This window comes from Canis aureus, chromosome 24, assembly GCF_053574225.1.
Source record: "Canis aureus isolate CA01 chromosome 24, VMU_Caureus_v.1.0, whole genome shotgun sequence".
Classification (NCBI taxonomy): Eukaryota; Metazoa; Chordata; class Mammalia; order Carnivora; family Canidae; genus Canis; species Canis aureus.
Window position 1 is genome coordinate 49078606 of NC_135634.1, and position 12273 is coordinate 49090878.

The 12273-nt window shown below is 49.3% G+C and overlaps 1 protein-coding gene across 1 annotated transcript in view; it reads right to left on the reverse strand.

The window, feature by feature from the left end:
* Window positions 1-6878: 6878 nt before the first annotated feature.
* The window catches only part of COL6A3 (collagen type VI alpha 3 chain), an 81275-nt gene continuing 75880 nt past the window's right edge, over window positions 6879-12273 (reverse strand). The window contains exons 42-43 of the mRNA XM_077869347.1: window positions 8388-8552; window positions 6879-7728 (exon numbers count right to left, since the gene is read on the reverse strand). Of these exons, the coding sequence (XP_077725473.1) occupies window positions 7688-7728; window positions 8388-8552 (206 nt within the window). The 3' untranslated portion in view covers window positions 6879-7687. The remainder of the gene's footprint in view (window positions 7729-8387; window positions 8553-12273) is intronic.

Sequence of the window (12273 nt, forward strand, 5' to 3'; positions counted from 1 at the left end):
GGGAAAGAAGCAGGCCCTGGGCAGCCCCGGATGGTGGCTCAGCGGCTCCCACACCACCAGCAGCCCCCCACCTCTCTGGAAGCCGCACCCAGATGTCTGGGCCCCAGATACCGTGGATCCCGAGGAACAAGCAGGTCCAGCTGGAAATCTGACAACAAGGAGAATTTGGCAGGGAAATCTGATCCATTCCCTGAAAATGAATCACCACGGGAGAAGAAATTTAAAATTGCCCTCCTGGGTTCATGATATTGGCTTCCTATGAAAAGACTGGTTTCCATTCGTGCTTATTATGATTTCATTTCATTTCATTTTATTTATTTATTTATTTATTTAATTTTTATTTTCACTTTTTTTACATATTTTTTAATTGGAGTTCAATTTGCCAACATATAGTGTAACACCCAGTGCTCATCCCATCAAGTGCCCCCCTCAGTGCCCGTCACCCAGTCACCCCATCCCCCTGCCCACCTCCCTTTCCACCACCCCTTGTTCGTTTCCCAGAGTTAGGAGTCTCTCGTGTTCTGTCTCCCTTTCTGGTATTCCCCACTCATTTATTATTTTTTAGTTCTGTAGGAAGTTGTTGGCGAGAGGGGAGCAGAAGGCACTTATGTGCACAAATCCAGCAAAGATGAAGATGAATGGACTGAAAGGGGCTAATACTTGGGTCCAAACAGATGTCCCCATGATCTGGCCACAGAGGCTCAAACAGGCCACCCACTACTCACGCCCTAAACTTCAGCCAAATATCCACCTTCTCTGAGTCCTTCCCTGAGAAGAGCAGTGCTGGATAATGAGAGCGAGATGAGAATAGTTGTAATAAAAGGAAGGAGGACAGATGGAGAGAGACTCTCTGACCAAGAAGAGTAACACTAGGTCTTGGGCAGGGTCCTGGGTAGGGCGTGCTTTGTGGAGGAAGAAGATAGAGCTACAGCTGAAATCCAGCACCCAGGGAAGCAGTCCGAAGCTCCTGGAGAATGATGGTGAGGGTCCCGTAAGAACCAACACGTCATTGGAAGGTCTGGAGGGCTTCCAGGTCACAATGATACAGCCCCCAGTAGATTGTTAGCTGGATGAACTGGACCACTCTGACCCCCCGTTTCATCATTTGTAAAACTAGGGAAGTGCCTGCTACCAGACAGCACAGCCTTGGGTGAAGCACCCAATACATTGCCTGACACACAGCCACTGCTGGATAGAAGTGAATTCAATTTCACACTAGCTGCTAGGAGGGACCAAACCCTTAGGGCATCGCCCCGAGAGAAGATTAGGTCTTGCTCACCAAATCCAGAACAGGAGTTGCAAGCCACATCTACACGGCCAGACTGGAAGTTCTTTGAAGCAGCCCCAGAAAGAAGCTCATGGCCATTCGGGTCAGGGGCACACCCAGGGTGTCAGGGAGGGCTGCAGGGTCTGTGGCATGGTCTGGCAAAAGACAAGTCTTGAAAAGAAGTTCTCAGCTATAAGGGGTCAGGTTTCCTGCTGCTCAGACCACACTTTGCTGAATGAAAAGTCATCACAGATGATGTAAAACAAGAACTTTAGTCCCTCTGTGAGAATAAATGTGAAAAACTGAACACAAAGGTTATATCAATTTTTGTATGTTTTGGATCAAAATGTACCCAGAGCCTGTACTTCATCTCCTCTGCTATTTCTTGGCCTTGGCCACTGTTGGCCTCTCGCGGTCACCTGAATTTATGCCACAGTGTCGTCACTGGTGCCACCATCTCATTGCTCTGATGTCCTGTCATGCACAGGAGCTAGGGGGCCTGTTAGAATTCTTGGCAGAGCATGCATTTGCCGCTGAGCAGTGGCTCCCATGTCACCGAGCGAAAGCTAGCCAGCTTACGTGGCCACCAGTGCACTCCCTGGCCTTCCCTTCACTTGTCACAGCCCAACAGTGGCCTTCCCGGGTGCTCTTCCTACACTAGAGATGCATCTGGGCTCTAGGGTCCCCTCTGTCCAGAACCCTCCTCGGTTAGCCACCTGGCCACCTCCCTTACCATCCCCATGTGTTTTTAGTTTTTTAATTTTTTCTCACAGTGGACTCCCCAGCCAGGTCCCCGTGGTCACCCTGCTGGAATTCGGTGGCCACCTCCACCTCCAGCACAACCAGCTCCCATAGTAGTTGGGCACGGGCTTCATGTCACCTTTCAACTCTTGTCTGTCTCCCGCCATGAGAAGACGAGCCCCTTGGGGACACACACGATATCCTCAGTATCTATCAAATGAATGAACATAACTGATTGTCTCTGTTGAACAAAACAGAATTACATGAAAATGGGATCTTTGTACTAAAATTGAGAATCTGGCGTGGCTGAGCTCACTGATGGCTGCTCAACTCCATTTTGTAATTAATATGGGGGCAAAAGGCAACTTGGAGTTTAGGGTCTAGGTGGAAAGGAAGGGACAGCATGGTAGCTGGCCAGGAAAATTTCGTTTCATTTTCTTTTAATATGTTTTCTCTTTGTTAGAAAGAAACACATGTTTGTGTGTGTGTGTGTGTGTGTGTGCATGTTATATATGCAATCATTGTATTAAACATACAGATTTGTGTCCTTTTTTTTTTTAACATTCTACCATAAACCACAATTGATTAATGGCATGGGCCATTTGTCAACATTATGACATATTTGCCAGCTACTTATTTTTGTTGTTGTTGGCAAAGCAAGCTGAATTTAAGCATTCCCTTGTTGGGCATTTTGATCACCTCGAATTGATTTTTATCATCTCAAATAAAATCGCATGGAATACTTTTGAAAGAGAACCTTTGCGCATCCCTGATTGCTGGCAAAGTTGTGGAAACTTGCACACACTCCGCCAGTTGGGATTATAGAAATTTTGCACATCTTGAGTGTGCGGAGGGTAAGGTAGGTACGTTCATTTGTCAAAACTCATCAAACAATACACATAAATGGATACATTTTATCGCATGTAAAGTTGAGTTTTTAAAAAATGTGATGGGGTGAATAGATGTTCCTTGAATAGTGCAAGAAGCATGACACCCACCGTTCGTCTTCTTGGGCTTTTGTTTTCCCTTCCAAAGTACCCACACCAAGGAGTGGGCTGGAACGTCCAAGGGTATGGAGGGTTACAAGCAGCTGGGTGAGGGAAGAGGAAGGAGAGATTTGAGGCAGCTGCTGGGGGTGAGGTCATCTGGGGCCAAGGCAGCTTGTGCAATGGAATTTGTGTGAAGCAAACCATGGAACATGTGAGAAACTTCTCTCCAGACCCCTCAACGTGTCTTCAGCAAAATGTCCACCTGTCACTAACGTGTGGTGAGGCCAGCTTCGCATGCTATTGGGGTAAGGACCTGGGGGTGAGGAGGGAAGTGCAATGTTCAGCCCATCACAAAAGGGGGCCAGAGCCCACAGCTCTGTGCTCATTGCATGCCTAAGGAGGCTGGTGTTGCCTGCCTGGTAGATCCCGCGTGCTCACAGTGGATCACCAAAGGCTCAGCTCAGAACACACTGCCCTGAGGACTCCACAGTCACTGCTGAGGCAGAAGAGGACCATGGGATAGGTCGCCTTTAGAGGGCAAAGCAGTGATTGCTTTTGTCACCTCCATTGGGGAAGGGAAGGAACTCAATTCCAAAGGTGACAGGAAGGGGCAGGAAGGGGCAGAAAGGGTGGTGGGAAGAGGCAGGAAGGGAGGAAGAAGAGGCAGGTAGGGTGGCAGGTAGAGGCAGGAAGGGTGGGAGTAAGGGACAGGAAGGGTAATAGGTAGAAGCAGGAAGAGTGGCAGGTAGAGGCAAGAATGGTGGTAGGAAGAGGCAGGAAGGGTGGAAGGAAGAGCTAGGAAAGTTGAATGAAAGGGGCAGGAAGGATGGGAGAAGAGTCAGGAAGGGTGGAAGGAAGGGGAAGGAAAAGTGGCAGGAAGAGGCAGGAAGAGGTAGGAAGGGGCAGGAAGGCTGCCAGAAGCCACAACACCCTAGCTGGGCCCCAGTTTCCCCCGGTGAACAGCACGTGTGGCCACGAGCCCACCTGGGAGCCTGCTGCGGAGCGCGCCCAGGGCGGGGTGGGCGACAGCCGGGCAGCAGCCGAATGCCAGCACTGCCCAGCCCGGGGACCCACGGGGTGCTCTAGCACGGATCTCCCCGGGCCTGGGGACAGAGGGGACTTGGGGAGAGAGCAAGCCCCGGGCTCCTCCACTCCGACCCCATGAGTGTAGCCTACGCTGTGGCTCACAGTAAAAGGCTGTGGAGAGTATCTGGGATTTTATTTTTCTTTTTTACTTACTTTTTTAATTTTAACTATTTAGTCATGGGGGACACAGAGACAGAGGCAGAGACACAGGCAGAGGGAGAAGCAGGCTCCTTGCAGGGAGCCTGACGTGGGACTCGATCCCGGGACCCCAGGGTCACGCCCTGAGCTGAAGGCAGACACTGGACCGCTAAGCCCCCCAGGCATCCTGGGATTTAAGTTTTAAAATGAATGGGCCCCAGCCTTGAGATCCTTCCGTGACGGTTTTCATAACCTCAAGTGACTTGACAGTGATAGGATTCAGCCGAAAGCCCTCGCTGGGGGAGCCGCTGGCCCCGGAGCATCGGGCCGGGGGGCGGGTGGGGGCAGGTATGGAAACGCTAACGCTGTCTTATGGGCTCAATTGTGAGCTCCCTTGCCCTCCTCACCCCCCAAAAAAGAGATAGATCAGAAGTCCTAATCCCCCAGTAGGTCAGGCTATTTGCAAATAGGGTCAACGCAGCTCTAACTAGATGGGGTGAGGCCACCCTGGTGTAGGGCAGGCCCTGATCCCATACGACCCATGTCCTTGTGAGAAGACAGCCATGTGCACACGGGGGCAGAATCGGGGGGAGGCAGCTGCAAGCCCCGGGGTCGCCAGAAAGCCAAGAAGCAAGACCGGGTTTCCTGCAGATTTCCGGGGAGCACGGCCCTGCCAACTCCTTGATTTTGGACGTGCAGCCCCCAAAGCTGTGAGAGTCCAGCTCTGTCACCGTAGCTGCCGAGCCCGTGCTCACCGCCTACAGCAGCCCCGGCGACGGCCCACCTCGCACCCGGGCCCAGGGATCTCCCCTCCCCAGTCCCCACTGCAAACCTTCTTGCCCCCATGCATGACCTCGGCTTGCACACAGCTTGAGGGGAGGTGCAGGCGTATTTACAAGGAAAAGGGGCTGTTCCCCCGGGGGCGGGGAACTTTGGGGGCGCTGTCCCTGAGAACATCGCAGAGTGCACATTCCCCCCACCCCACCCCAGGCTGAACATGCACTTGAAGGGCATTTGTGACCATCGCCGAGCTCTGTGTAAGTCCCCTGGGCTGGCCTTATCTTCAAAAGGGGCCCTTAAAGAGGAGGGGGTGTCAGAGTGACCTCAAGGGCAGAGAGAGCCCCTGGGAAGGAAGGGTTGCTCACCCCCAGTAGGGAAGGGGAGAGGAACCCCACAGGGCTCCTGTGCAGGATGGAGCAGTCGTGTCTGGGGGGCACCCTGATGGTGAGAGCATCTGAGGAGTTCCCGAAGCTTTTTGGTTACTCGGAAGCTCCCCTGATGTCCAAGCAGGCTCTCAGTCCCAAAGAAGGCAGGTAAACTCACTTCCCCGATGTCCTATGAAATCCTGAGTCATCCCTCAAATTTCTGCCAATTCCCCATGGGGGAGGGGGGTTGGGGGAGCTCCTGCAACCACCCCGTCCTTCCCCTTCTCTGTCTCCGCGCTACCTTGACATGGCCACAAAGCTCAGTTCTTCCCCCGCTTTCTAGGCAGATGGGCCACCCTGAGTTCATTTTGAGAATTTAGAAATTTCACCCAAAGATCTGGGTGGAAGTCACAGGGAGTGGATCACAGGGGGCTCGGCACACTCTCTGACCTCCTGTCTTTCCACTCCGTAGATGGACTGACGGACACATCCCCATCCTACATAAGGCGGGGCTGCCCACGCCCAAGGTCCCTGCATCTGTCGGGAGCATTTGTCAGAGCAGGTGTGTCACTAACGCAGCCTCTCTCCTAAGTAGGCTTCAGATGCCACCTAAACATGTATTTATTTATGTGTTACTTCTTTTATTTCTTTTTTTTTTTCTTAGGATTTTACGTGTTTATTTGAGTGTGAGACCACAAGCAGGGGGAGGGAGAGGGAGAAGCAGACTCCCCGCTGAGCAAGGAGCCAGGCGTGGGGCTCGGAGTCAGGACCCGGGGATCACGACCTGAGCCGTGAGCAGGTGCTTCATCAATGGAGCCACCCAGCGCCCGCTCTTGTGTTACTTCTGAAGATGGGAGGAAAAGGTCTTTAAGGAAATAAATAAATAAATAAATAAATAAATAAATAAATAAATAAGTAAGTAAGTAAGTAATTTTGCACTTGGTCTTTGAGACTATAGAAAAGGGCTAGTGTTTCCTGGCCAATGGTTTCTCATCTCTCAGCCACCGTGGGGCGGGAGCAAACCCAACCCTGGGAAACATGACTAAGAAGAAGCAGGTAGTTATTCTGTATGTTGGCAAATTGAACACCAATAAAAAATAAATTTATTATTAAAAAAAATAAAACAAAATTACAATACCAATATCACTCCTAAAAATAAAACTATTAACAGAGGAAAAGGGTTAAAAAAAATAAGAAGAAGCAGGTAAAGAGCCCATGGCTGTGGGTTCAACCAGAAGGTAGAGCACAGGATAAAAGCCACCTGGTTCTGAAGATCACAAAGATTCCAGAAAGGGTCCTAAGCTGGGAAGGCGACCCACCGCGTCCCAGAGCCCTGCAGGGCCAGGGGGCTGAGCCCCGGTCTCCCCTCACTCCCTGATGGAGCAGAGTCCCCTGTCCGCCCTGGGAACAAAAGGATAGATGCCAGGCTGGGCCCCACTCCCCTGGGCCCGGGGTCATCGTGACAGCAGGTGCTATTATAGGGAAACAAGACAGCCAGTCACACCAAACCCATGACACTTTCAATATACTTTATTAAAAAGTTTCTTTGTATAAATTTCCTAAAATTTTTAAAATTAAAATTAATCACCCTCCCCCGCCCCGCACAAAAAAAAATAATAAACCACAACACACAACATTAGAGGAATGCCAAAAATATTCTCTATTATGACTTTCTTTTTTTTCATTCTTTAATGAAGGCATTGGTCTCACAACAGTGCACAAAGATGAAGGGATTTTTGCTTCCTTCTAACTGGGTCATTTGTCAGAGGCTTTGGAAAAGGAAAAATCGGCTTGAAGTCTAATCTGGGAACTGGGGAGGGTGGGGTGGCGGCGGGAATTGAAAAGCGGGACTCTTGTTTGTTCCCCATGCGAGGCTTTCCACCTAACGTCGTGCCTACTGGAGAGGGAAGGGATGAACCAAGCAGAAGCATACAGAGCCGCGGTGAGTGGGGAGTCCTATTCTAGACCTTGCGCTCGCCCCAAAGTGGCATAGTGTGAAACTCCGGGGTGGGGAGGCGGGGGCCGGGGGGCGGGTCTGAGTTTATAGAAATGTTCACATAAACACCAGCAGTGGGTAACTATTACACAACGTTCAAAGTATACGATATAACTGCCTGGAGACGGAGAGCACGGAGTCCACAGACACATTTAGCACCATATCGATAGGTCATGCTGCAGATCGGTTCCTCCCAAGTTCGAGGGCAAATCAAAGCAGGAAATGGAACAGTGCGCGGATGTCTATACCCAGAGCTTCTACAGAGACGACTCGCCACGGCTGACTCCTTCTTCTTCAAGAGGTATGTGGTCCTGGTCGGCCACGCTTAGGTCCCCATGGCAGCGATGACCCCGGGGTTGACGAGCGCTGAGCGTCGGTGGAGGGGCAGGCCGGGGCGGGGGGGGGTGAGAGAGAAGTGCAGGGTGATATTATTGATGGAAAAGGATGCAGCATTTCTTACCACAACTGTCCCGCGGCCTCTGGGTTTCCCCCCTAACCTTGCTTTTCTGCTGAGTGCCTTGCGTGGCCCCCCTGGTTCTCCCTGGCCATGGGTCTGGGGCCTTGTGGGCAGTCTGAGCCTGTCTGCTGCCTCGCCTGGCCCCCGGGCCTTTGCACACACTGCGCTTTCCCTGGGCTCTCAGGGAGGACGCCCTTACCACATCAGCAGTCAGGCTGCCCAACGTCACGGAGATCATGGGTGGCCCCTGTGCCAACATTAGTATCACTCAAAGCATGATCATTTAATGATGAAGAGGGAGGGATAGCTGGGCCCTGTGTTTCTTGGTTGGCAAGAATCCAAGTATTACAGGGATGTTTTTAGGAAATGATACTAGTTCAGAAAATGAATTTCCTGTGTTCTTTTTGAGTATCTTCCTTCTCTAAAGACACCACCGACCTCCTCTGTCATCTCTCTCTCTCTCGTAATCATCGTCGTTCAACTATCTTAACCAAGGTGCATAGTCTGCCCGGATCGCTTCTCTGATTTCGCAAAAGCAGCAAACACCAAAGAAGAATCAGCCACTTACCAGGAGTGCAAACCGTTTCACATTCTTTCTGTGAATCGAATCTGTTTTCGTTGCCGCTGCAACCTCCGTACCAGAATCTCATGCAGCTTTTCGTCTCCACGTCGTAGTACCATTTTAACATGAATTTCCTGCACGTGCCTTCTTCTTTGGGCAACTTGCATATGTCTTTAATGACAGGAGGAGGAAAGAGCGTTTATGAGGACATGCTAGGGACCTCACCCCCAGCGCATGGGGCTGGAGGTCTCAACACAAGGCTGTCAGGACGAGGAGGAGGAGAGTTCCGAGGAGGGAACCCCTCTTGGCCTCCCCGAGGCCCCCATCTCCGCCCTTGCACCATGGGGTGCACCTGATTCTCACCCACAGCAATAATACAACCACCTCCATGGCAGGAGCTCACCAACCTCCCTCCGATCCCAAACGCCAGCCATCGTTATTGGATAATTTCAGGTAAAATGAGCTACATAGCTTCCCTTTCCGGTCCCAGGGCCATCTGCCTTCCGGTACTTTCAATATGAACACCCCAGCGAAGAAACTGCAACTCAAAGCTATGGCGCTCTCTACTCCTCCGCAAAATAGCAACTGTGTTCTCTCAGAATATAGCTCACAAATGAGGCCGCCCATTTCACCACGAGCCGAGCAGATGGGAAATAAAAGTTAAAGTGGAAAAGAGAGATCCTTTTTGAGTGTGTGCATCTGCGTGCACGAGTGTGTGTCTGTGTGTAGCTGAGGGCCTTCAAGAGCAGCCAAGTTAAACAAGTAAGTAAAAGAAGTGTCGCCACTGATAAAAAACCCGCGACGGCAAAAATGTCACAGAGCAAAGCTATTTTGAAGACACAGAAGCATTCTTTTTCCAGTTAAGGAAGTTTATGTTTTCAATGCATACTTCTGATGCAGCCCAGCTGCAAAGCAAAAGCCACGCTCTCTCCATGATGCCTGGAAAGAAAAGTTTACAGGCCTTCCACGGTAAAAAAAAAAAAAAAAACAGCTCTGTTTACAGAGTTTTCTGGCAAACTCTAGATCATGCTGGGAAAGAGAGGCATTAATGTCAACCATTATCTGAAAGCTTGAAAACTGGGAACCTTCCTCCGACAGAACTCTCTGGAGTGGACGACGCTACAAGTTTATGGGAGCGGCCAACATGCTCTCCCCGCGCACAGCTGACATCTCCATGGGCCTTTGCCCCTATTCACGTGGGCGGCTCACAGTTGCAGAAGCGGTGAGTGTCTGCAGCTCTGTTACACCAAGAAGTAAAAGGAAAACCAAAGCCTTCCGCTAGAGAACCAAAGCTTGGGTCAACTGTCAGGGACCAGACGCAGATGTACAGAGGACTGAGGCTCAGAATTGACCTAACACACTCCATGATCATGTGGGGAGGCCATCACCCAGGCACAGAGACTGGGCCGCCTCCTCCCCCTGGTATCTCCTCAGTGCTGACACTCTCAGAAGCCCAGAAAGCTAGAGGCCCTACCAAGAGCCTTTGGAAGGACCAGTGGAGCCAGAATAAAATGATGGCAATTCACAAAAATAACTTTTTTCCTTTCAAATGTGCCAATAACTGAAGGAACATGCCTGGGTCTCAAGAAATGTCATACAAGGGACTGAGCAAGGCAAAATTATTCAACCACCAAAACTGACTCTTTGTTTGACGGTGGGTTCCCATTTTAGTGTGAAGCTCAAGCCAAATGGTTGCCTCGTCCCCTCTCTTTCTGCCCCCAAGCATCCCCCGCATGGCTCATGTTCGTCCTATCTTTGTTGCAAAGGCTCTCAGTCCTGGCCACCCGTGTTTAGCTATTTCATTCCCACTCCTCCGTGTTCTCCAGAAATGGACATGGGAAGACTTCCCAGACCTGAGGGCACACAACCTGGAGGCTGCCCTGTGGAAGGACACTCTGCACCCTGAATGGGTGGCTTTTCCAGCTTCCTAGGAATTGCACCTTAACTGTCCAGCATCAAACTATTGCTCTTGCATTCCAAACCCTATATGCCAATGACAGTCGCTGCTAAGGCCCTGTAGCTCCTACTACCATGACCCAAGGGCGCTGGCACTGTGGACACCCAGATATTTGTTAGACCAAGAAAAACATATTAACGAGGGCCCCACACTGTTAAAAGACCAAAATGTAGGATTCTTCATTTTTAAGAAAGAAAACGGGAGGCTTGGTCCTTAAGAAGCCTTGTAGTTTTAAACTCCCATCATCTTCATTTCTGAAACACATCGTGTAGACTGGACTTACCAAAGCTGTGTCTATGCTGAAACAACCATTAATTTTAAAGACATAAAAATCAAAATATTTTGTTTCCAAAGAAGTGTGGTTGGACAGACATCATGGAGCTCTTCCCCAGGACAAGTCTTTGGACACAACAGTAGCTCATGTTCTCACTCCAAAATGGGCTTGAGCCCGGAGTCCTCTCCAATGTGAGAGGAGGGTCTGGCTGCACATGCACTAATTTTCTCCTCCTTATACTGAGAACCCAAGAGGAGCCAAAAGGACAATAAAGAGTGAAATTTATCAATAACATTTTCTGATTCACTTTTGCCCCAAATAACAATGTAAGTACGTTTCATCTTAAAATATAGACTTGGGGGCTGCCTCATTCCAACCACCAATGGGTGAAACTTTCTGTCCAAATAGTGATTGGTCACTGGGCACCAGTGAGCATCCACACACAAGACATCTGGAAAACCCTGCCAGGTAATCCCACCTGTTCACAGAAGCCCCAGGAGCCAACCTAGGAGTCCTAGAACAGCAGCCATGGGGTGGAAGGCACCCTAGGAAACACGGTCTATTTTTGTAATGGCAACGTGTGTGTGTGCACACGTGTATGTGCAAGCCCACGTGTCAGATCCGTGGAAGAATCAAGAGGGATATTCATTGGGTCATTACTGGTGGTCATCAGTGCTGCAACCATGGGAATCACATTTTCTTAGGTTTTCCTGTGTGTTCCGGGTCCTCCACAATGAATATCTAGGATATTACTCTTTGAAACAGAAAACGTATTCCATTGGAAAATGTTGCCTATTTTTATAGTTTCAGGTTTCTATAGTGTCTAAGGGCAGCATTTTAGAAGTTATCAGTCTGGACATTTCGCAAGCCAACAAGTGATCAGTATTTAAGTGCTTCCTTGAGCAAAACTGGTGTGTGTGATGGGGTGGGGGCAGGTGTTTATGCTACAATTGTAAATACGCTTCTCATCGATTTAAGGGTTTCAAACACAAGAAGGTTTAACGGTCTTCAGACCCAGCATTGTTGATATGGAATCAGGTGCTTCCGGCCACAGAAGCAGGTACAATTTGCCTGGATGAATGAATGCCTGAGTCTACATTTTGAGCATCAACTGACTCAAAAGGTACCAAGGAAACTTTATTTTAAATGTAGTTGCAGTTAGGTTTGAGAGCCTTTGCTTTTTTTTTACATCTTGGCCCGTAGATTTTTATTTTTCACAATTAAAAAAAAAAAAAAAGGCAAACACCCTGTGAGGCTCATCATGACCCAAACACTGCCATGGATATAGACACATTCTCACATGGTAACAAGCACACAGCCTTGCGGATAGCTATTTCTCTTTTACCAAGCAGAGAACATATTTCTAGCTATTTAATTAACCTCAATCTGTGAGGTTAAATTAGTTCTAAATGACCGTTGACATAAAGTCAACTGTTTTTCCCTATTATATCATTTTGTGCTAGCCAATGGGATAGAGTAGGACACAGCCAACCAAATACTGTATTTCCTCAGATCTAAGATACCTTCATTTTATTGTGCACTATTATTTTATATCCTGTTAAATAGGACAAAACACTGTCAATAAGCCATGACGTGTCATCAATTTTGAGTCACACTTCAATTTCAGAAGCGTTCCAAGGGCAAAATAGTGAATCCTAGAA